We start from the raw sequence: 24,524 nt of genomic DNA on the forward strand, positions 1-24,524 counted from the left end.
TGACTAGGCAACAAAATGGCAGATGAAATTTAATGTCGACAAATGTGAAGTAATGCACATTGTAAAGCATAATCCCAACTATACATACAAATTGATGGGGTCTAAATTAGCTGTTACTGCTCAAGAAAAATCTTGGAATCATGGTGGATAGTTCTCTGAAAACATCCACTCAATATATAGCACCAGTCCAAAAAGCTAACAATGTTAGGAACCCTTAAGAAAGGGATAGTTAGTAAGACAGAGTATCACAATGCCACTATATAAATCTGGTATGCCCACACCTTGAATACTGTGTGCTTTTCTGGTTGCCATATCTCAAAAAAATATATATTAGAATTAGAAAAGGTACAGAGAAGAGCAACAAAGATTACTAAGGGTATGGACTAGCTTCCATAGCATAGAATCATAGGACTGGAAGGGACCTCAAGAGGTTATCTAGTCCCGTCCCTTGCTGTCAGGGAAAGCCTAAGTATTATGACAGATTTCAGAGTAGCAGCCATGTTAGTCTGTATCCGCAAAAAGAAAAGGAGTACTTGTGGCACCTTAGAAACTAACAAATTTATTTGAGCATAAGCTTTTGTGAGCTACAGCTCACTTCATCGGATGCAACTGATGGGGATGTACAGGTAAGCTTCTTCCTAACTGATATCAGAAAGATTCCTAGGGACAGCGTAGCTAAGATTTGATAGTCTTCATCCTACGTTTGGATGTCTTGATGGAGTTACTGGTCTTCAGAAGGGCAACTTGCTTTTACTACCACCCACCTGCTGCATAGATCAGCTGACTTTTGTTAAATTTGGCTTCCAAGGGAGGGGAGAAAACTTCACACAGTGGTAATAGTTATGGTAAAGTCACCAATACAACCTATATAAGTTGAGGAAAATGGTGCTAAAATGAAGATTGGAGGCTCAGCAGAATCTACTGTAGGTTAGCACTGTGGTTCTCAAACTTTTGTACTAGTGACCCCCTTTCACACAGCAAGCCTCTGAGTGCAACCCCCCCCTTATAAATTAAAAATAAACACTATTATAAATGCTGGAGGTGAAGTGGCATCTGGGATAGAGGCTGACAGCTCACAATTCCCCATGTAATAACCTCATGACTCCCTTAGGGGTCATAAACCCCACTTTGAGAACCCCTGAATTAGCAGATGGTCATGGTTAGCTAAACACAGCAAGGGAAGGAATTGTAATTATTATTTATGTACAAATGATGTCCTTGCTGCTGGACAACTTGCTAGTATAACTCTCCACAACTTTGTTAGAAGAATCCATACATTTATTCTTTATAATAATATACAGAATAGAGGTACGCTCCTTAAACATTATTGGTCTTCTGTAAAAAAAAAATTTGATTTTCACTTTTCATTCATAAGAATTGCAAGGTGTAAGCACCCCCAAATGCAAACAATCCTAGTACGGGACAACTACAATTGCAAATAATACACACCACAGAGGGAAGGAACATTTTTCCTAAGCCAAAAGAAAAAAGGCTTACTCTTTAAACTGGCAAGGAGATTTTAATGTTCATGTAGTGCAGACTCTACCTCAGTTTGCAAGATCTTGTCTGAAAAGTAGTGTAATTATTTTGCATTCACATCTGACATCATTATGCACAGCGTATGCTGAATGGATAATTAAGATTTCCTTGATTTGAAATCTATTACAATGTAAGTTTGGAGTAGTAAATGCAAAATGCACAAAAAAATGATAGTGTTTGTGACAGTACCCCAATACGTGACTAGAAGGATCAGGAACAAGCTGTGGATGGCTGGAGAGAAAAGTCAGGGGAAGGGGGGCAGCACTCAGGGCCAAAGAAGTCCTGAGTCTATACCAAAGAACTTGCGAGAGAACACCATGGCCACCTGAGGCAAACCAGAAGGTTAGGAGGAGAGTATCCTACTTACACATGGTCGTTCTGTTAGTCTCAACTTTTAGTGAACAGTGTGATAGTTGTCTTAGTCAAGAATTTGTTATTGTTAGCAGAGATGCGTAAGAGGTGAATATTAGCTGCTAGTGTGGAAATAGGTGTTAAAGGAATAACTATTTACACCTTTCAGAGTAACAGCCGTGTTAGTCTGTATTCGCAAAAAGAAAAGGAGTACTGATGAAGTGAGCTGTAGCTCACGAAAGCTCATGCTCAAATAAATTGGTTAGTCTCTAAGGTGCCACAAGTACTCCTTTTCTATTTACACCTTACAGCTTTAAAGTGGAGTAATTTCTCTAGTCTTTATGCAGTCATTTCCTTCTATCTTTTTCAATACAGTGTACTTCCAACTATCTGAATAGCATGAGGGACACAGATTTGGTTCAGATAATCAAGAGACCATTCAGCAGCAGGGTGGCCTCCTCCACAGCCAGGGGCTTGTCATCCTCTTCACAGTCCTAGCCAGGGGTCTCTGCTCTGCCCCACTCGCTCCTGTGACAGCAAGGTTGCAGAGGGCTCCCTGTGCAGCCACAGGACAAGTGACACCAAATTTTCTGCAGGCACAAGGAAGGCTGAGGTTCTGGCAGGGCAGAGCGGAGTCCTTGCCGAGGTCTCTGCTCTTCCCTACCAGGACCACAGCCTTCCCACTGCACCTTGTGCCTGAAGGGATTGGGTGTCACCAGCGCTGCGGCAGCACAGGGAGCCCTCTGCAGCTCTGCTGTCTTAGCCCCATTCACTCCCATTCAACAGCAGGATGGTAGCAGGGGATCATCCTCCTTGCACTCCTGGCTAGGAGTATCTGCTCTATTACCACAACCTCCACATTATCTGAATCCCTTCCTCATCCTCCAGCATAAGATACCTGCTGCAGAGGGCATATATCTCATGCTGGGGGACAAGGAAGGGATTTGGATAATGCAGAGGTTTGGATAATCGGGTTTTGGATAAATAGGAGTATACTGTATATAATCTACCTGAAAGGCTAGAAGGTAGATTTTGCTTTTTGCTCACATGTTCATCTCTGGCTAAAGATTCCACATCACTCCATCCTTCCAGCCTCATCAGTGCTGCTACAGGATTAGGAAGTACAGTGTGAACTACTTCCCACAAAGGCAAATAAACTGCCCCTGCTATTAGCGGTTAAGAAGTTTACTAATCCATCCAAACTTAAGGACAAAACTATTCCACTCATGTCAGGCAGAAATACAGTTGCTGGGTATACAACCAATCACCTTTCACTCTCATTAGTGCAATAGTTGATCAAAGCAAACAGCACAGAACTGAGATTGGAGAAGTAGAGTCTGCAGACCAATCGTTGGTAACAGTTTCAGCAAAGAGAATTTTTACAACTTAAACAACCTTGTAAACTGAACTACAACAGCTGTCTGCAATGGCAGCACCAGACTTTAACTCAAACATTCCCTTCCCATTGCCTTAGGGCAAGAATACAGAGCATTAGAAATATTCACAAAGCGTTTTTAAATTATCTTAGTACTGTGATATGCATCCAATTTGCTCAATATTTTAGTCTATATGAACTTGATATTTATCATCCAGACAAATTTCTTTAAAAGGTGTCATTCCAAATGCCTGTGTCTCCCCGTAGGTGTTCATTAGCCTTTGAGCCATTCAGAACACTTGGCTTTGTAGTCACCACTTTATGAATGACGTGTTCAGCACTTGTATTTTCAGCTGAAATATTTAATTGTAAAATGTCAGTTATTTCTTCACTTTTCAGAATAAAAGCTGCAAGTTACATGATTTTACATAGTCACAATAAATCACAGAATACTGTTGAGTAACAAAAACAACGAGGAGTCCGGTGGCACCTTAAAGACTAACAGATTTATTTGGGCATAAGCTTTTGTGGGTAAAAAACCCACTTCTTCAGATGCATGGAGTGAAAATTACAGATACAGACAAATGTATATTGGCACATGAAGAGAAGGAAGTTACCTTACAAGTGGAGAACCAATGTTGAAGGCCAGTTCAGTCAGAGTGGATGTGGTCCACTCCCAATAATCAATACTAAGAGAGGGAAAATTGCTTTTGTAGTGAGCCAGCCACTTCCTTAACACCATTGACTGGGGCTTGAATAGGGACTGGGAGTGGCTGGCTCACTACAAAAGCAATTTTCCCTCTCTTGGTATTCACACCTCCTCCTCAATTATTGGGAGCAGACCACTTCCACCCTGACTGAATTGGCCTTCAACGTAGGTTCTCCACTTGTAAGGTAACTCCCTTCTCCTCATGTGCCAATATATATTTATGCCTGTATCTGTAATTTTCACTCCATGCATCTGAAGAAGTGAGTTTTTTACCCATGAAAGCTTATGCCCAAATAAACCTGTTAGTCTTTAAGGTGCCACTGGACTTCTCATTTTTTTTGTGGATACAGACTAACACAGCTCCCCCTCTGATGTTGAGTTACAATAAGTCATCCAATGCAAACTGTGATTTTTGCTCTTGAATATACAATTCAAATTCTGCTCTATATGGTTACACAAGTTACCCAGTCAGTGAACAGAAATCCTGTGTAATTTATGTAACTAAATCAAATCTATAATCTGCATACGTTCCAACACAAGATTTTTTTCCCTGAAAAAAGTCACTCATTTCACATAATGAAAATGAAAGTTTCTCATACAGAAAAGAACTACAAAATGAAAATTTATCGCTTGCTCAGTTCTAGTTATTAGGTTACCGCCTAATATTTCACTGAGATGCCAATCTCTGAACACACAAGCTACAAAGAGGTGCACCTTAGAAAGCTAAATGTCCAAGGGGTATCATGTGTGACTTTGGGAATTAACTAAGGGACTGGAATTTGACAGGATAAGAGAGGAACAGGCACTGAGAAGAATGAGGTAACTTGGTTGCTGGGAGGCAGGGTGAGACTGGAACTTGCCTGGAGTAAATCTAGACTGCTTCGTCACAGCCAGGACCCACCCTCCTGCTGTTGCTCTCCTTCACACCAGGTAGTAGCATGGGACAGGTGGTGCATATCTGCAGCGGAGGCCAGTGAAGGGGAGAAACTGACCAGCAGAGAGTGGAATGAGGTATGAAGGAGGAGACTTTACACACACCAAAGGAGAACATTTCACATACTTATGGGAGCAGATTTTATTGGTGGTGTGTGTTGGGAGAAATGAGATGAAAATATTAGTCTCAAATGCTGTGGACATTAACACTTTGCATGGAGGGGAAAAATCCGAGACTGAAGCTCAAAGTATACCAAAATAGAAGTGGTAGCAGCTACATCCCATTGTAAACGCTGACACTAATAAAAACCTACATATATTTTTAAACAAGTTCTCACAGTCAAGGGTCTGTTCAGTCAAAATCACATGCAGTATGCTTTACGGTGGGGCTTGACCCCCTCCGATTGAAGATTATTTGTTTATCCTGATCTTTAAAAAGAGAAAGCTGAGCATTCACATTCTAAATAGATAGGAATGAGAAAGTAGAACTACACAAAGAACTTACCTGAGTTTCTTTCATACACAATACCATGTTGAGTTAATAAATCTTTAAGCTTTTTTATTTCTTTAGAAAGTTTCTTGTACTCCTAGAATAAAAAATATTTTTAAAATGGACAATATGTTTTGCCCAAATACATATGTCTACTTAAAAATTCAGTTTGCATCAAGTATAAAATGTCCAAGCATAGTTGGGAAAGCCACTGGGAAAAATAAACATGTTTGGAATCTTGGTTTACCAGATGACTGGAGGATACCTAATATGACACCAATTTTTAAAAAAGTTTCCAGAAGCAATCCTGGCAATTACAGGGCAGTAAGCCTAATTTCAGTACCATGCAAACTGGTTGAAACTATAGTATAGAACAGAATTATCACACACAGAGATGAACGCGATTTGTTGGGGAAGAATCAGCATGGCTTTTATAAAGGGAAATCATGCCTCACCAATCTATGAGAATTTTTTGAGGGGGTCAACAAACATGTGGACAAAGGTGATTCAGTCAATATAGTGTACTTGCACTTTCAGAAAGACTTGACAAGGTCCCTCACCAAAGGCTCTTAAGTAAAATAAGCAGTCACAGGATAAGAAGAAAGGTCCTCTTATCAATCAGTAACTGTTTAAAAGACAGGAAACTAACGGTAGAAATAAATGCAGTTTTCAGAAAAGAGAGGGGTAAATAGTGGAGTCCCCCAGGGATCTGTATCGGGACCAGTGCTGTTCAACATATTCATAAATGATTTGGACAAGGTAAACAGTGAGGTGGCAAAATTTGTAGACAATACAAAATTACTCAAGATAGTTAAGTCCAAAGCAGACAGAAAGAGTTACAAAGGGATAACACAAAACTGGGTGACTGAGCAACAAAATGGCAAATGAAATTCCATGTTGATACATGCAAAGTAATGCACATTGTAAAACATAGTATCAACTATACAAATAAATTAGCTGTTACCAGTCAAGAAAGAGATCTTGGAATCATTGTGGACAGTTCTCTGAAAATATCTGCTCAATGTGCAGAGTCATTCAAAAAAGCCAATGTTAGGAACCATTGGGAAAAGGATGGGTAATACAACAGAAAATATCACAGTGCTACTATATAAATCCATAGTCTGCCTACACCCTGAACACTGCGTGCGGTTTTGGTTTCCCCAGCTCAAAAAAGAGATATTAAAATTGGAAAAGGTACAAAGATGGGCAACAAAAATATCAGGGGTATGGAACAGCTTCCATATGGGGAGAGATCAAAAAGACTGGGACTACGCAGTTTAGAAAAGAGATGATGAAGGGGAGATATGATAAGAGGTCTATAAAACTATGAATGGTGTGAAGAAAGTGAATACATATTGTGTTATTTACCCTTTCACAGAACACAAGAATCAGGGGTCATCCAATGACATTAATAGGCATCGGGTTTAAAACAAACAAAAGGAAGTACTACTACACACAACGCAGTCACCCTGTGGAACTTGTTCCCATGGGACGTTGTGAAGACCAAAAGTATAAGTGGGTTCAAAAAAGAATTAGACAAGTTCCTGAAGGATAGGTCAATCAACAGCTATTAGCCACGATGGTCAGGAATGCAACCTCATGCTCTGGGTTGTCCCTAAGCCTTGGACTGCTGGATGTTGGGACTGGACGGCAGGGTATAAATCACTTGATAATTGCCCCACTCTGTTCATTCTCTCTGAAGCATCTGGCATTAGACATTGATTGAAGACAGGATACTAGGCTAGATGGACCACTGGCCACACTGAGTCAGACCATTCTTATGGTGTAAGAGTTCCAAAAACAGGCTGTTTAACTTGTGCATGAGGTTCATCAAAGTGATGGACAAACAAAAGGAAGTATTTCTTCAAACAATGCACAGTCAGTCTGTGAAACTCTTTGCCAGAGGATGTTGTGAAGGGCAAGACTATAATGGTTCAAAAAAGAACTAGATAAATTCATTGAGGGTAGGTCCATCAATGGCTATTAGCCAGGATGTGCACGGATGGTGTTCCTAGACTATTTGCCAGAAGCTGGGAATGGGCAACAGGGGATGGATCGCTTGGTGATTCCTTGTTCTGTTCATTCCCTCTGGGGCACCTGACATTGGCCACTGTCATAAGACAGGATACTGGGCTAGATGGACCTTTAGTCTAACCCAGTATGGTAGGTCTTATGGACAAAGAACAATTATTGTCAGCTACAAAAAAAGACAGCCTGTGTTTCTGAAAGATATTACCCAATAGCATCTGGTTCCAACTGCTCCTCTACAGAAATCTGGGACTATGAATCAGGCACTCAGACCAGGAATTCCTTCCCAACAAACACCTCAGGTCTGCCCTTTGACTAGATTTTTATAGCACTACAGCTGTTAACTCCCTCCCAAAGGCTGCTCCAGGGTCAGTCTCTGTCTCAAAGATGCTGCCTGACAACCCAGCCGCAAATGTTTTACTTCTGAAGATCTGTGGCTACTCCATAACTACAGAAGCTTTAATGAACAGCTATGTTTATACCCATTAAACTATAAGGCAGTGGTCACCAACCGGTCGATCCTAGAGGATCTCCCTGTCAATCACAATCTCTGGCGGAAGCACAGTGTGGCTGCCTAATGCTACCCTGCCCCCACACCGCTCCCAGAAGTGGCCACTGCAGCCCCGCGACCATGTGCACGCTGCTCCTGCCTGCAAGCACTGCCCCTGCAGCTCCTATTGGCCGGGAGATCTGCAGGGGCGGTGCTTGCAGAGAGAGGCAGCACGTGGAGCCACATGCCGTCTGCTTTCCCCACCCTAAGGGCTGCAGGGGTGTGTTGGCCCCTTCCAGGAGCAGTGTGGGGGCAGGGTAGGCAGGGAGTCTGCCTTAGCCTCGCTGCACCCACCGCCGACCGGGAGCCACCAGAGGTAAGTGCTGCCCAGCAAGAGGTCGCACCCAAACCCCCATCCCTGAGCCCGCTCCTGGAGCCAGCACCCCAAACTCCTCCTGCCCCCCAACCTCCTGCCCCAGGCTCATCCCAGAGCCCCCTCTCAAACTGGGAACCCCTCGACTCCAGCCCAGAGCCTGCACCCCCTCCCAAACTCCAACCCCTGCCCCAGCCTGGTGAAAGTGAGGTTGGGGGAGAGTGAGCGACGGGGTGGAGGGAATGGAGTGAGCGGGGCAGGGCTCTGAGGAAGAGGCGAGGCCTCAGGGAAGGGACGGGTAGATCCTGAGTTGCCCTTAGATTCAAAAAGTGATCTTGGGCATAAAAAGATTGGAGACCACTGCTATAAGGAAAGGCTGGAATCCCATAATATTCATCACTAGCTAGATAAATTAAAATTGAAAATAAGGTTCACATTTTCAATAGAATTGGATATGAGCAGCGGGTTGAGCCCCACTTTGGGGAAGCTAGCCCCTGGCTCTGCACCTTCCGCCCACGCCCTCCCCATGGCCAGAGCCCCAAGACCCCCTGCTCCATCCGCGGCCAGAGCTACAAGCCCCACCCCCCCACCCAGAGTGCCCCCACCCCCCCAGCCATGGGAAGCCCTGAGTGCTCCCCGCCTTGGCTAGAGAAGCCTCGAGCTGGCGAAAGCCACGCCATGCCTCCCCTCCCCAGACCCAACCCACGCAGAGGAAAAGCGTCCGTTAAGACACTTCTGACATGCCCAATGCAACTTCCAGGATGGCTGAGGAGGCAGTATGTGCCTCCTCATTCGTTCTGGAACCTGCATGGGGCATAATAAAAAAAAAACTTCACCGCCAAACCCCGCAACGGGAGGTGGGGGGGTGTCTAGCCGCTACGGCACCACAGGGGAAGGCAGAGCCTCCCCTGGCCTATTATACCCATTGTCCATGGAACTGGACCAACCCAAGAAGATATGTGGTGGATTCTCCTTTGCTTTAAATCACCACGTATATCTTTCTAAGAGAGATCATTTAATTCAATCACAAGTTATTAGGCCTGATGCAGGAATGAATGGGTGAAATTCTATAGCCTTTGCTAAGCATGAGGTCAGACTAGATCAGTGGTCTCCAAACTGGGGTGCGCGCAGATCCCAGGGGGTGCGCGGCAGCAGGAGTGCCGCCAGACGGCACTCCGCCATTGTTTTTCTTCGGCGACAGCTCTGCACGTCCACAGCTGATGTTCCCCTCTGGCGGTCCGCCTGCAGTAAGTCTTCCATTCTTCTTTCGTCAGCGGCGCACCTGTGGCTGGTCTTCCGCTCTTCACCCTGGGGGTGCGCGAGCCAAAAAGTTTGGAGGCCACTGAACTAGATGACCACAATGGTCTCCTTCTTGCTTTGTAATCTAGGACACCCTTCCATATCCTGTCAGTGAATCTCAGTACATCAATGAGAAGGTATAACCATAGCACATGAACTTTTAGGATGAATGTATTCTCTCCATACATATTATGCACTTCAGTTTTAGTGCTTAGCGCTTGCCTTTAATTCATACTAACAAGCCTTGTAAATTCTGCTGCAGAATATATGCAAAAAGAAAAGGAGTACTTGTGGCACCTTAGAGACTAACCAATTTATTTGAGCATAAGCTTTCGTGAGCTACAGCTCAAAGCTTATGCTCAAATAAATTGGTTAATCTCTAAGGTGCCACAAGTACTCCTTTTCTTTTTGTGAATACAAACTAACACGGCTGTTACTCTGAAACCTGCAGAATATATGTGTATAGACATATATAGTTGTAGATACAGGCGCACACAGACAGAATTTAAAGGATACATGATATAAACCACTGGGCCTTTGGTTTGTAAAATGGCCTGAATGTTTCAGCATAGTGTGTATATTATATGATTACCAAATACCCATCTGTCACAAGGCTCTGGTCCACCTTCCACTTTCACTAACTCCCTTCTGTTTCTTAATCCCGTGCGGACCCCACTTTATGAGAGTATGTCTAAAATGCACATCACCTAGGTATATAACTACTTCCTATACACCACCCCCTAATATCTCCTGGAAAGGCATTCAGTAATGCAGTTTGTTTCCAATTTTCAGCATTAAAATAAGTTCTGCCATTTCTATTTATTTTTAAATATACTGTTATTTAGGCAACAGAAGATAACTAAGGGAGCAGACTATCTGAATCCTAACAACAGACAGGCAGCTTGGCTGAGAGCCCAGTGGCTCAGTCACACAGCAGAAGGATAGTGATTCTCCATGTTGATAAAATGTATCAGACAAGCATTAAGAATTACTTTCTATACCTTATTGCATTTCTCCACGGTTTCAAATTCCAGACTTTTTAACTTTTTATTTTTTTTCTCAATCTCCTTTTCTTCTGTTGCGCTTAAAAGTCCTGCTTCCTCAAAAATCTCCTTCAACAATTTTTTGTACCCCTGGAAAAACAAAGACATTACATAAAGCCATTCTATTTCTGTTTGTAATTTGCATTGGCTATTTATTTTACAAGGTTTTGTGATTACCAATAAACTGTATCTAGATGCATAGCTCTAAGAGTTTTTGCCAATAGTAGGATAAAAACATCTATCCCAAAAAGAGCTGGAACTGTAGAAAACAGGTCAGTACTATAGTAATTTGAAAGTGATAGTCCTTTAACAAGAAATCAGAATGGATCAGCAAACCTGTTCAGTTATCAGCTCATCGTAAAGAGACTGCTCTGCTTCATCCCACTTCCTTCGTAGGACTTCAGTCAGTGTTGGATAAACTGAAAAATGGAAAGTAAAGCTGTCATAAATACTAACAGCTACATTTTCCTTAATTATTTGAATGTAACCCTAGTGCTGCTATGTGCGTGTTTTAACAGCTTAATGCTTCACTTCAACATGCACCATTGAGACAACAAACTGCTACATTCACTTGCCTGGACCTGCTCCTCAATCCTATTTAAATCAATAGGAATTTTCTCAGTCACTTCAAATGGGAACAGGAGCAGGCCCTAGAGGTCTAATGCTCCCAGACAGCAGCAGTGACCAAAGGTTTCTTCTTTCAGCTCCAGCTGTCCAAAAGCCTGCACCCTTCTCTGCTGGATGACATCCTGATTGCACCCTCCTCACTTATAAATTACTGAAACACATCCCATCTAAGAATGACCATTTACAAAACCCCAAAAGGGCTGGGGCCCAATTATCTCTGTAACACCCTCTTAGAGCTGAGTCTCACTCTTACTACCTTCAGGGAATATTTCTTCATGCAGACATTTTTCCAAACTGATGAATGTATCCACTGACTTATCTAATTGGAGACTGGGATGGAAGTGGTGAGAACGAGAGAACTACGCTCTTGTACACAAATAAATTTACCAAGGTGTTGTTTGTAGATTATGTAGGCTGAATTTATTACAATGCTCTTTCTATTCCTCCATTCCCTCCCCCACAAGCTCTCTGTATGCCCACCATCCCATCCCCTTCTTTTTCCAGGGACTCCCTGCAATTCACCCAAATCTCTTCCGTACAAGGGTCTGTGTGCCCCCCACTCCCCTCCCCTCCCATACCAGGTCCCTCATTCTCTCCCTATACCAGCAGCTCAGCATGCATCCTATTATCCTCTTTCCCCCATACTCCATTCCTCATACCAGGGTCCTCCAATCAACCCCCACAAAAGAGTTCTGTGTGCCCCCCATTCCAAATCCCCCATGCTAGGGCATGTGTCTGCTCCAATTGTCTGGGGGGTCTTTCATTCTGGCCCCCAAGCCAGAGGCTGTGTGCATGCTTATTCCCCATCTTCCCTGAGTCCCTCAATCTTCCCCCAGCATGGGCTCTGTGCCCCACAATCCTCTCTCCCCCATATCAGATCCCCCAATCTCCATCCCCCCCACCAGAGGTTCTATGTGCTCCTTTCTTCCCTCCCTCCATATGAGGGCCCCCCATTCTCTCCTAACATTCAAGCAGCTGTGTGAACTTCTCTCTGCTCCCTCCAGGCCGCTCCATTTCCCTTTCCCCCTACCACCATTATTTTCTGTCCAGAAGAGAAGTCATTCAGCATGTCAACATGTTACATTATTGGGAGGATAAGCTAACATGAGCATGGGTATTGTTGTGCTGGAAAATGTTCATGGAAACCATGAACTAGCTCTGTGATCTACAGATAATTGTAAAGATGCTAGAAGCTGTGGCTAAAGGCTGTGGTCAGGGTCTCTTTTGTTCCCCAATCTCCCCCCTTTTGGTTTTCTGCTCTTCCCCAAGATCAAATAGTGTTCTGACAATTAATGCCAAGAACATTCCCTGAAATTTTGGAATTAACTGGATGGAGTTTTCAAAAGTTATCCCATTACATACAGAGAAATGCCACTGAACTGATCGTAGGGACTTTGCAAGCTCAGATAAGAGTGCCCAATTATTATAGTGATAGGTACTTTAGAAATGCTTGTAATAAACAATGTTACATTTACTTAATGATACAAACTAATAAACCAGAAATCTAAACTTAAAGGCTTGGGTAAAATGCCACCTGCCTCTCACACATGCACAGACCTTTTTATCCAACCTACCTAAAAGAGAATGAGGATGGCAAGCAAGAGGAGTCTCAAATGTCAGAGAGTAAACACAAGTACTTGGCTCAGACACATGAGCCAACTTATTGTTTTTTCCACAAATAAGAAGAACCTGAAGAGCAGAAAAAGAAGGATGAGAGGAAATAGGTTAAACACACAATATAGTCACTAGTTTCATGTTGAACAGAACCAACACACATCACTAATTTCCCATTTTGCCATGAGTATAGATGCATTCCAGCAAGTACTGTAGTCAGCTCTCAGTGCTGCCATCATTTTACCCAGTGCAGAAGAAAGAGGTCACAATCACTAGTTAAGTCTTTTTCAGATGAAGTTATTTTAAAGAAAGGAACAAGCTTGTTTCTTTCCCAATGGGAAGTGGTTCCTCCACCTTCACCCCATCTAAGTCACCACAACTTCCAACAGAGACACACTAAATCAGATGCCCTTCAGAGCCTGTCAGCATCACTCAGCAGGTGCATTTGCTACTGAGTGATGCACGCTCCCACCTCTGAAGGACTACCAGCCTATGAACAGTGAAAAATTGAATCCAGGTCTCCTAAATAGCAGTACAAAGTAAAAAGCACTAAACACCAGGCTCTTATGTCCTTTAATTTTTCCAGAGAATATTGATCTACCCTACGTTGTAGATGCTCATTATGATCTTTACATTTTCAGCTTTAATGTTTCATGACCTTTTACAAGCAAAAGCCCAAGGAGGATTCAAATTCTTAATATTAGAAATCATGCAACACTAGAAGACCAAATATATCTTCAGTGTGACTACAGGAAGAAAGGATGCTCTTATGGCATGCGTAATAGGCTCCCTTCTCCACCCCTTGGATCAACACAAACAGGCTGGATGCTTCCCAGTTTATAAGCACCATTTTTTTATTTTTAACACCAGTACAGCCTTGTGAAGAAATATATATCTGAAACTTTCCCCTTAGCCCACTATCCAGGGAAGGAGAGGGACAGATCTCCTCATCCTGACATCCTGCCTCCCCAAGTCCCTACCAGCCACTCCCCTTGCACTTTCTTCTTGTCCTCTAACCTCCCAGATGACAGGTTGGTTGCTCTCACTAGCTTGTCAGCTTCCTGCCTAATTAAACAATTGTGCACCCTCCCTCCAACTAAATCCACTCCAGGGGGGAATAGGTAGTACCTTAGTGACAGAGTACTGGGTCTGTTCTAGGCTCCCAGCACTCTGTCATAGTAAGACAGTGCACTGGAAATCAGAAACCTTGGTTCTATTGCTGGCTCTCCAACAGGATTCTTCTGTCATCTTGGCCAAGTCACTACATTACCCACCTCTCCCACTGATCAACCTATCTATCTTAGGGTTTTACACAGCCACCCATCACTGTAATATCTAAGTGCTTCCACATAAAATCAATAGCAATAGCAACAGAGAAATCTGAGATTTAATTTTGTAAAGCTCCTTCATCTCTAGGAAGGACCTAGAGAAGTGCAAACATTATTTTAACAAGGAGAGGAGAGAGGTCTAAGGCAGGAGTTCTCAGATTTTTTACATAGTATGGACCACATCTTTTCAGAGTCTTTTGGACATCTTCTTCCCATTCACAATCATGTAACATCCCTTTTCAGCAACAGCAACTGCTCACATGTAAGAGTCATGTATTTTAACTGTTTTTAATAGTTTTGTCTTTTTGACAAAAGCTAATTATACTGTCTCTTTTTGCTGTTCATTTCACCTCCCACCCCTTCTGCCAACATCGGTTCTGCTCCTCTCTCACCTGCACACGCTTTTGTGACCTGGCCCTCTACTTTTCCCATACAAGTTTCGTGGCCACTTGGTTTCCTTTCAACTAACTAACTAAACCACCTAGTTCTCTCTCCCGTGACCCCCTAGACATGTGTCATCCAGTAGTGGCTGGCAACTCCAGTACCACAAGTAACTCCTATTTCTCTTCCTCTTATGTAGCAGTGGCCCATAGCAGAAGTTACACAGCATTTGTCCCTAGTGGTAATGGTAATAACAGAACATCCTATTTTGCATGAATAAAAAGAAAGAGTTAAAGCCTCCAGACTGGTGTGAGTGAAAACATCATCAGCCTTTTATCCTGGTTTTACCCTCCATTCCTAACTGTTGTCCCACATCTCATCTTGCATTTTTCTACTTCATATCCTAAGCTATGAACTCTTTGGGCAGGAAGAGATCTCAATTTGTAAAGCCCCATCTAAGTTTTCAAGTCCTATGGTATATTAATGGCTTTAATAGTTTAAACTGGTACAAACATGCCAGCTGCATTAACTGCATCAGGATGATTAATTACTGTACCTTTGTCTCTCTGTTTTTGGTTTCACATGAATCCCCTTCTCTCATCCACATGCCAACAAATGTGTTGTTGTAAATTTCCCATTCATGCCAAATGCTGGAAAAAGAGAACAGCTCGAAAGACTTGTTTTATAATTTTGGGGAGAAAAGTTAAAAACCTGGTAAGAAAAAATACTCTAACACTGTATTAAAATTCACTTTATCAATTTCAATTTTTTGAAGGTCCTTTAATATCTCCTTTTCTTACTGCCCAGATCTGCCCCATCACAGATCAATTACCTCATAACCACAGTGGAGTTCTTTAATTACTTATAGAGTCCATCACAGTAGTTTCTGAGCACTATGGTTATTCTGACATGTCTCAAAACCATTTCCACACTTTCTTAACCAAATAAAACTGAAAAAGGGTTTGATTTTGTCATCAATAATTTGTTTGAAAGAGGCATTACCAAACTCCAATCTTCTCAATTACTCAGAATACAGAGTAAGCCCAATCAACGTATGTTAGCAGATGGGTGAAACAAGAACACAAACTCAAAAACATGCTCACTCTTCACAACTTGTCAGTGAAGAGAACAATATATTTCTGGAAAGTGACCTATTCCAATTTAAAATGAAATATTCTCCGTTAGACCATAAAACTCATGACAGTCACAAGAGTGGCACTGTGGTCTCACCATCAACCCAGGTTGGGGGCCAGGATAGAATCCTGACTCAGAGGTCAGCCTTAGGGATTGTCTACCCAAGGTTTTTTCACATTAACTTTTTTTTTTTTTAAATTAAAATGCCCTTGGTTCATAGAACACAATTCTTCTTTCAAATGAAGTGCCAATTATTGCAAATTAGATAATCCACTTTGAAAGTTTATTTCAGAATTAATTAGTGCAGAAAAGGGTTTTTGTGGATACTTCTGTATTTCGCACTGACTTGGCAGTCCTCCAGTTGCTCTCTCACACTGCATTGCATCACACCACATCAGGACCAAGCTGTCTGTTTACCTATGTTCACTCTACCACTCTGGGAGGTCATTTAAGCTGGATGTGACCTCCCCATTTAAATGCTGCTGCATAGCCAAGATCACCCCCTTTGCGATTGCAAACTCCTGGAGCCCCATACATCAGTATTATAACACTGTTATTATTGCAACCAGGCCTTGTGCATCCACATGAAACCATGCAGAGATCATGGACTTCCTTGTCATCTAGGGAGAGAAGACGAGCAAGCCTGCCTTTACAACAGCCACTGTAAGGTCATTAGAAAAGTCATTTCACCTCTGTTGTTCTGTTTCCCACTTGTAAAAATGGGAATAATACTTACTGCTTCACAGAGGTGCCCTGACAAATAACATTTATACAGCTCTTTGAAAATGTTAAAACACAGTAGAAGGCAGGCAACCCATAAACCTCAGCCTGCCCCATTCACACCCTTCCCTTAGTTTACTGAAAAAGACATGGAAATCGAACCATACAAAAATTGTGGGGCTAACAAACCAACACTTCAATTTTTAATCACTTTGCTTTTCATATCTTTCCTTTTGTGTGTATGTGTATGGTGTCTATTTAGACTAAGCTCTCTGAGGCAGGAACTTTATCATAGAATCATAGAAGATTAGGCTTGGAAGAGATGTCAGGAGTTCACCTAGTCCAACCCCCTACTCAAAGCAGGACCAAAAATATATGATCTGTAAGGTGCCTATCAAACTACTGGAGGAAACAAATGCAGAAAAGTAAAATATTATTGTTACGTGATAATGCAAGGTCTTGCCTTTTAGGATTTGGCACCCAATTCAGAATGCACTGCGATCTCCAAGACACAGATTCTCTGCACCTGGAGTTTGAAGGCATTTAGCAGAACAACTGGAGGGAATTAGATACTAAACTTTTGGAATTATCTAATTTGAGTAGAAAGAATAATCACACGCTTTAAAAATACTCAGTAGCTTTCATTGTCAAATATGTAAAATCCTCATTTTTGTTTCTCAGTCCAAGAAATCCTTTAAAACATCAAGTTAGTCCATCCACTATCTTTCATGATGTACAAACATTTTAAAGTGAAACTGAAACAAGCACACATCTGTCCTCTTGGAACATCAGTTTTCGTTTTTGCTTAACTGAAACAAAAGTCCTTGACTGTGGAAAGAACCAGGTTTTGCTAACCCCCTGAAAAAATATCTTAAACATTTCCAAAGCACCTATCCCCAAAGTATCTAAGCAATAAACAACAAATAAAGATAGCACTGACTACAGCATATGTAAAAAGAGGCTCCTTTCTGATGTGTGGGAAACAGGCCTTTTTGAAAACACAGGACTTGAACTTAGACCTGAATCATAAATTAGGGTGGGAAGAGCCCTCAGAAGGTCATTTAGTCCAACCCCCCCTGTAGTCAAGCTCAGGCTCATTTTGATGATTTCTGGCCAAGAGTCCCATAGCTAGGGCTCTGCAACATAGGATGTTTTGCCCCTTGCACCCAAGAATCTGATCCTGGACTAAAGTGGTCCTTCAAAAATATTTCTGAAATGGATAAATACCCTTGTTCAGTAGCTCAGTGCAGTGTCTCTGCATCCCGAACACTTTCTCAGGTCAGGAACTTTCTCCAACAATTCTGTTACTCTCCCACTTTCCAGACAAATCTAACCATTCAGTGGTTCTGGGTCTTCACAGCTTAAAGACCTATCTCCGGCATGGGCTCCCTACTGCTGTCTAGGAATCCACTGCAGCTCAGCTAGCTTGTAGGATTCTCTCTGATGCTGACAAGAGTGACTACAAACTAGTCTCTGCAACTGTCTGGTCCTAAGGCCCACTATATTTCTGGGTGTAACCTCCTCCTTTCAGACTTTCTGACTATCCTATTTGCAGGGAAGACCAGCTCTTCACTCACATTCTACCCATCTGCACACAGGAAATATTTACAGAGGAAGGCACCTTTAAATCAGTCTTTGTTTTTAAATTAAATGTATGCTAGCTCCTCTACCTGGATCTAGGCACTGACTCTACAGGCTGAATGGGCTTTTATTAAATATATTTAAAATTACTTCTAGGCCCAGACCAAGTAGGAGTTTCATTTCAAGATATCACACTTGAGAGCTATATGCAACTCAAAACTGAGATTTAAGGAGAAAGTGCTTATGGAAACTTTGGCTAATGTAAATTGTGGTTGTATACTTATTTTGTGTTTCTTGCAGGAAATGCATGTCATGTGCAGTTGACAATGGCTTCCAGTCTGTTTTTGGGTTAAGTGTAAGATGTTAATTTTGAACTATAAAGCCCTTAATGGTTTGGTACCTGGCTACCTCAAACTGCATGTCTTTTTGTGTTATGCCACTGGAACTACAATTAGCTAAGCCATTCAACATCAGAACAGATGGTTTAAATGGAAGAAGGCTGGAGGTATGGTATCTTCAGAGAATGGAATTTATTGCCCTGTTGGTCCAACTTAGCCCAAATTTGTTGACCTTTAGGACACATTAAAAGTACTATCAGCTTTCCCAGGCTTTCCAGGGGTTGTGAGATAGGGAAAATTTTATTTTAGTGGAAAGGGAAATCTTTATAAAGATATAGAATACACTTAATTTTTGAGCTCTTAGAGCGTCCAATAATAAAACTCATACGCAACAATAATGCCTCCATTTTGTAGTTATGTCAGTTCTGCCTTAAGACTTTTTATTTCGTGTTTTAAGATACATGATCCCATATATGGGATAATTCCCATTCCTGGCAATCTCAAGCAGTTGATGTAATGCTACACGTGATCCAGAAATGGGAAAAGGATTGTTAGAAAGAATACTTACCTTTAGAGACCTCTTTCATATTTTACTCTTGGCATATGTTAAGACCAAGTAGGATTTCCAAATTCTGGATTCTCATGGCTTAGCTAACATGCAGTTTTTAAGTTTAAAGCAATAGCCACCAAAACTCTATTTTCATCATTAGCTACAAAGTAATGAGAACAGCAGCAACTAGATGATGCCTACAGTTGAAAGATGTCAGATTGATTTATTTTACATATTCTTAAATTAAGTCTCAAGAATAAAATGTTATAGTCAAATAAGAACTTATTAATTATTAAAATAAATGGCCAAGGAGCCTGATTTACTAAAAGTCCATGATTTGGCTATTAGAAGAGGTTTAACAAGATACATTTTGCAGTACTTTCACACAAATTGTGCTCTCAGTTACACCCTTACAACCTCATCAGCTTCTACAGGATAGTGGCATTGGTGTAACTGAAAACTGTTTAGGGAACAGTGTTTGGACTGAATGCCAAGATTAGTTTATTTTCAAGGTAAAGTAACTATAGCTAATTTAAAAAGTGCTGATTTCAGGAGTTCTACAAAGAGTGCAACTCACAAACTAAAGTAAAAAGAAATGTCTGGATTGTCTCACCCTAAAATTCCACTGTAGGCATTCCACCGAAAGGTCTGCTCGTGCTGAGTGACATTATGGAAAGGACAGAACTCATATTTATACCTAAAGAAACAAAATATGTCAGATTTTAAAAAATAAAATGAAGGCCTATATCACTGCCAATCCTAAAAATACAGCCAGGCACCTAAACCAGTTACTCACGTAGATTCCACAAAACTGAAACACTTGCCAGCAAGCCTAAAGAGATGTGCAGGACCTGAAAATAAAATGAAATGGCTTGCAAAAGGGACAATGGGTTGGTTAAATTTAAACAGAGTTATCATGATCAGAGAATTGTATGTATACAGGTTGCAGATTTAACATTCTACAGAGCATAAGGCAATCAGCATCCAAGAAACCTAAACTAAGGTACTTATTTTGCCCTAGTTACTATAGTATCTTCGTGCCTCAATCCTTAATGTATTTATCCTTCAAACACCCTGTGAGGTAGGGAAGCACTGTTATTCCCATTTTAGAGACTTGGAATTGAGGCAGAGAGAGATTCACACAGGAAAATTATTTTAACTAGGTTAGGTGCTATATAAGTGATAAGTACTAACTGGTAGCATCTGGGATGCCAATAATTATCTGTGAAATTTAGAGAAGAAATTATTCATCCATAAGCCTAAGAAGCATTTTCATGATTGGATTAAAGAACATGGACTAATCATGTAGATATTATACTGTGGTAAGTGCTTCTGCCAAAGTCTATCTTACTATTAGACAACTGCAATCAAAAATTACACACACAGATTCTTTTAGAGATTATATTCACAAAAGTGGTATTAACTAAACATATAATAACTGACATTTGCACACACCTGAGGTTGGGGAAGGTGCCATCTTTGGAAGGAGCCTGTTTGTCTGAGGTAGGAATGGGTTGTTCAATCTTTTAAAAAAGAAAAAAAGACTAATTTAAAATGATTTAGACTAATTTAAATTTTTTTTTTCCATTTGCAATGAGATTAAATTAGAATATTTTTATCTAGGTATTTAATATGTCCCCCAGCACCCTAGTATCTGAGCATCTAAAGGACTGTCATATTGAAAACAATAGCCAAAACCATCAAACCTGGATTCTAAATCCATATTTACATACCTGAATAATAATAGTCTGATTTTCAAAGGTCCTGAGGACCTATAGTTTTCATTGTCTTCAATGAGAATGACATGTATGATCACATGAACCTCTCGTAGGGTCATGGTTACTTACTGTAACTGTGGTTCTTCTTTGAGTAGATGTAGCCATCTTAGGTGACTCACAAACAGTATGCACCCCAGGAGGCGAGGCTGAGTCTACCTAAACAAGGATTGCAGGACCGCCCTACCAAAACTTGCATCTACTCTGGATGATAGGTAATGGCATAATGGTTCATAACTGTATGGATCGATGACCACACAGCAGCCCTGCAAATGTCCAATATTGAGATGTCACCGAGGAATGCTACTGACATTGCTCTATCTCTCGTAAAATGAACTCGCACCCACTGAGGTATAGCCGAAGCTATTTCATATGCAGTCTTGATAAAGCATGTTATCCATTTAGAGACCATCTGTGAAGAGACCAGTTGCCCCTTCATGCGATCTACATATGACACAAGCAGATGAGGCAAGCATGACACAGTTTAATCCTGTCCATATAAAAGGCTAGACATCATCTGACATCTAACCTATGGAGATGCTACTTCTCCAGAGGTCAATGTGTCTTAGGAAATAACACCACCTGGTTCAAATTAAACTGAGCAACTTTAGACAAAAATTTTGAGTCTGGTCATAAAGTCACTTTTTTCTTGAAGAATTGTGTATAAAGGAAAAGGAGTACTTGTGGCACCTTAGAGACTAACCAATTTATTTGAGCATAAGCTTTTGTGAGCTACAGCTGTAATAAATATGCTCAAATAAATTGGTTAGTCTCTAAGGTGCCACAAGTACTCCTTTTCTTTTTGCGAATACAGACTAACACGGCTGTTACTCTGAAACCTGTGTATAAAGGGGCTCTGACATCAGAGCCTGGAACTCACAGACTCTCCTTGTAGATTATCACGACCAGGAATGCAGTCTTATGACACAAAAGTTGAAATGAACAAGATGCCAGGGGCTCAAATGGAGGTCCTATCAAAGTCACTAAGACCATGTTAAGGTCCCACAGAGAAACCGGCTCTCAGACAAGACGATGGAGATGAAGAAGCCCTTTTAAGAATCTTGCTACCATGGCATTGGAGAAGACTGATCTTCCCTGAATGGGGGAATGAAATGCTGACATCACTGCCAGATGCACTCTCAATGAGCTACGCACAAGGTCTGACAACTGAAGGTGAAGCAAGTACTCCAAGTTCTTCAGAATGCCCCAAGCTGCAAAGATGACCCAGAGGCCTTTGTCTTCATGGACCACTCGCGACTATGGGAAAAATTCCTGCTGAGATGGTTTGCGAGATGATTCTGGACCCTGGGCAAGTGATCAGCTATGGGAGGAATATGCTCCTCAACACGGAATGCTCTCCCTTGCCTGTTCACATAATACAACATGGTGGTATTGTTGGTAAGTATGTGAACCACTGAACCCAATATGGTCCAGAAAAGCATGACACGCATTATAAATGGCCCGAAGTTCCAACACGTTGATATGAAGTGGGGCCCCTGCTCCAGCCACAGACCCTGAACTTTCACGGACCCCAGATGTGCTCCCCAGACCATCGGGGAGGCACTGGTTGGTTATGGCCAGACAAAGGGAACACCCTGACAAACATTCTCCAGAAGTGTCCACCACTGCAAGGAGTCTAGGAGCAATGGAGGGAGATGGACCTATTTGTCCAAGAGGTGAAGAGTCAGACAGTAAACTGTCCAGAGCCATATTTGAAGGGAGTGAAGCCACAGCCTTGCAAACTATACCACTTACATACAAGTGGACATGTGGCCCAAGAGCCTCAGGCATATCCAAATTGTCATCGAAGGCTGCAACTGCAGACTGAGGCAAAGGTAGCAAATTGCCTGAAAATGGTCAGTCAGCAAAGACGCTCTTGAACTCAGATTCTGTTGGGGCTTCAATAAACTCAATTTTATGAGGGGGAACCAAAGTTGACTTTCCCGCTGTTTAGGATGAGATCCAAATGGTTGAGCAAGCATAGTGTAGTGTTGATGTGAGAAAGGACTGTCTCTCTGGAGCTGCCCCTCAGTAATCAGTCATCCAAATACAGGGAGATGTGACCAAGACCATCCAATTGGTAAAAACCTGAGAGGCAAAAGAGAGGCCAAAAGGAAGTGTACTGAAAATGGCACTCTGCCATGATGCATCGAAGGAATTTTCTGTGGCTCAGCAAAATTCCCAACCAAAAGAACATGTCCTAAAGGTCCAGAGCAGCAAACCACTTGTTCTGAGACCATGTGGGGAGAATAGTCAATAGATTGACCATTCAGAACATTGTGTATCTGATACATTTGGTGAGGCTGTGAAAGTCAAGACTGGATCTTACCCCTACCTTGGATTTGGGCACCAAAAAGTACCTGGGCCCGGTGTTCCAATGGAACCTCCTCCACTGCTCCCAAAGCCAGTAGAGAGTGAACCTGCTTGAGGAGCAGTATCTTGTGAAAGGGGTTCCTGAAGAGGGACAGGGAAGCAGGGTGGGAGGAAGGGATGGAAAGGAATGAATGGCATAGCCTAATCTGACGCTGCTTAGGATCCAGCTGTCAGTGGTGATCGAGCCCCAAGCCTTGTGAAAGCAACCCAGCCTGTCCCCAGCAGGTGCTGCTTTAGATGAAGATCCCTTGCCATCTAAGTGGCATTTTGTGCACTATTTGGAAATTGAATACCACTCCTTGAAGTGGACTTTGCCCAAACATAGCAAGCATGCATGTGGGGATTGTTGTTGGGATTGCTCCCCCACAAAACAGATAATGCTTAATCCCTGGTGAGGGCATCACCACAGAAATACTTAAATAAAAGCTAACTAACACTAAAATCTAACTAGCACGATACTAAGAGTACTAATTAATTACACTGGACCCTCGCTAGAACGCGGAATTTGGGATCCATGCACTGTATCGCATTATAACGGGGACCACGTTAAAATGAATTGCAATTAATTAAATTTGGGATCCATGGCCGCAACCGCATTATATGCGAATTCACACTATATAGGCACGTGTTCTAGCGAGGGTCCACTGTATATACAATTTAAAAAGTCACTAAGAAATAGAGATTGTGAGGTTAGGAACCACAGAGAGCTCTGACTCCAGCCCCAGGCAGTAAGAAGAAACTGAAGGGGGTTGAAAGAAAAGGAGTACTTGTGGCACCTTAGAGACTAACCCATTTATTTGAGCATGAGCTTTCGTGAGCTACAGCTCACTTCATCGGATGCAAGGGGGTTGAGGCAGTACTGCCTCAGATAGCCAGGGGAGGAGCTATGAGCACAAGACACTCTCACACCTAAGTAGAATACATGGTTGCACCTAAAATCATCAACCTGGACACCCGATCACACTGGGACAAATCACCAAGCCAAAAGACCAGAGCCATTTCTGTGTCATCAGACCTGAAACCAGACTGAAAGATAAAAGAAATCTAGGGACTCCAGATGATGCCAGTTACCTCACCATGACCTTTTCACGTTTCCCCAAACACGGCAAGTTGAAGACATAGCAATACATTGGCAATGTCAGAACATGGTTTCTTACATAAAAGGGCCAAACAGCCACTTCTTAGAGAGAACCTGGTCTACTGCATCCTGCCCTCCTTTAGGAAAGCTTTAGACATCTCAAGGAATGGACTCAATTTGTCTCATTACCCATTGGCACAAGGTCCATCTCACAGGTAATAGCCCCATCCTCATTCCTAGAACGCTATGCATTACTTTCCAATCTAACCGATGCTCAGCATTCTGGATTCAACTTTGGTTCTAATTAGTTTTGGCTTTAATTCTTAAAGCCAGCTGCCTGAGCAACAGCATCACCTACAGGTGCCATCTGAAATACCCCAGGTGACAGTCCCTAG

The 24,524-nt window shown here is 42.1% G+C and overlaps 1 protein-coding gene across 2 annotated transcripts in view; it reads right to left on the bottom strand.

The window, feature by feature from the left end:
* GNPTG (N-acetylglucosamine-1-phosphate transferase subunit gamma) overlaps positions 1–24,524 on the bottom strand; it is a 25,391-nt gene continuing 867 nt past the window's right edge. The window contains exons 3-12 of one of the 2 annotated variants that reach the window (XR_013347347.1): positions 20,359–20,426; positions 19,700–19,754; positions 19,517–19,600; positions 15,137–15,230; positions 12,832–12,946; positions 10,967–11,049; positions 10,589–10,720; positions 5,413–5,494; positions 2,195–3,618; positions 1–2,052 (exon numbers count right to left, since the gene is read on the bottom strand). Coding sequence is in view for 1 of the 2 variants with exons in the window: in XM_077828769.1 (XP_077684895.1) it covers positions 3,494–3,618; positions 5,413–5,494; positions 10,589–10,720; positions 10,967–11,049; positions 12,832–12,946; positions 15,137–15,230; positions 19,517–19,600; positions 19,700–19,754; positions 20,359–20,426 (838 nt within the window). In the remaining variant the exon portion in view is untranslated. Of the gene's footprint in view, positions 3,619–5,412; positions 5,495–10,588; positions 10,721–10,966; positions 11,050–12,831; positions 12,947–15,136; positions 15,231–19,516; positions 19,601–19,699; positions 19,755–20,358; positions 20,427–24,524 lie in introns of both variants that reach the window. The other variant, XM_077828769.1, reaches the window with a different exon arrangement.

Source organism: Eretmochelys imbricata, chromosome 10 (assembly GCF_965152235.1).
Source record: "Eretmochelys imbricata isolate rEreImb1 chromosome 10, rEreImb1.hap1, whole genome shotgun sequence".
Lineage (NCBI taxonomy): Eukaryota > Metazoa > Chordata > Testudines > Cheloniidae > Eretmochelys > Eretmochelys imbricata.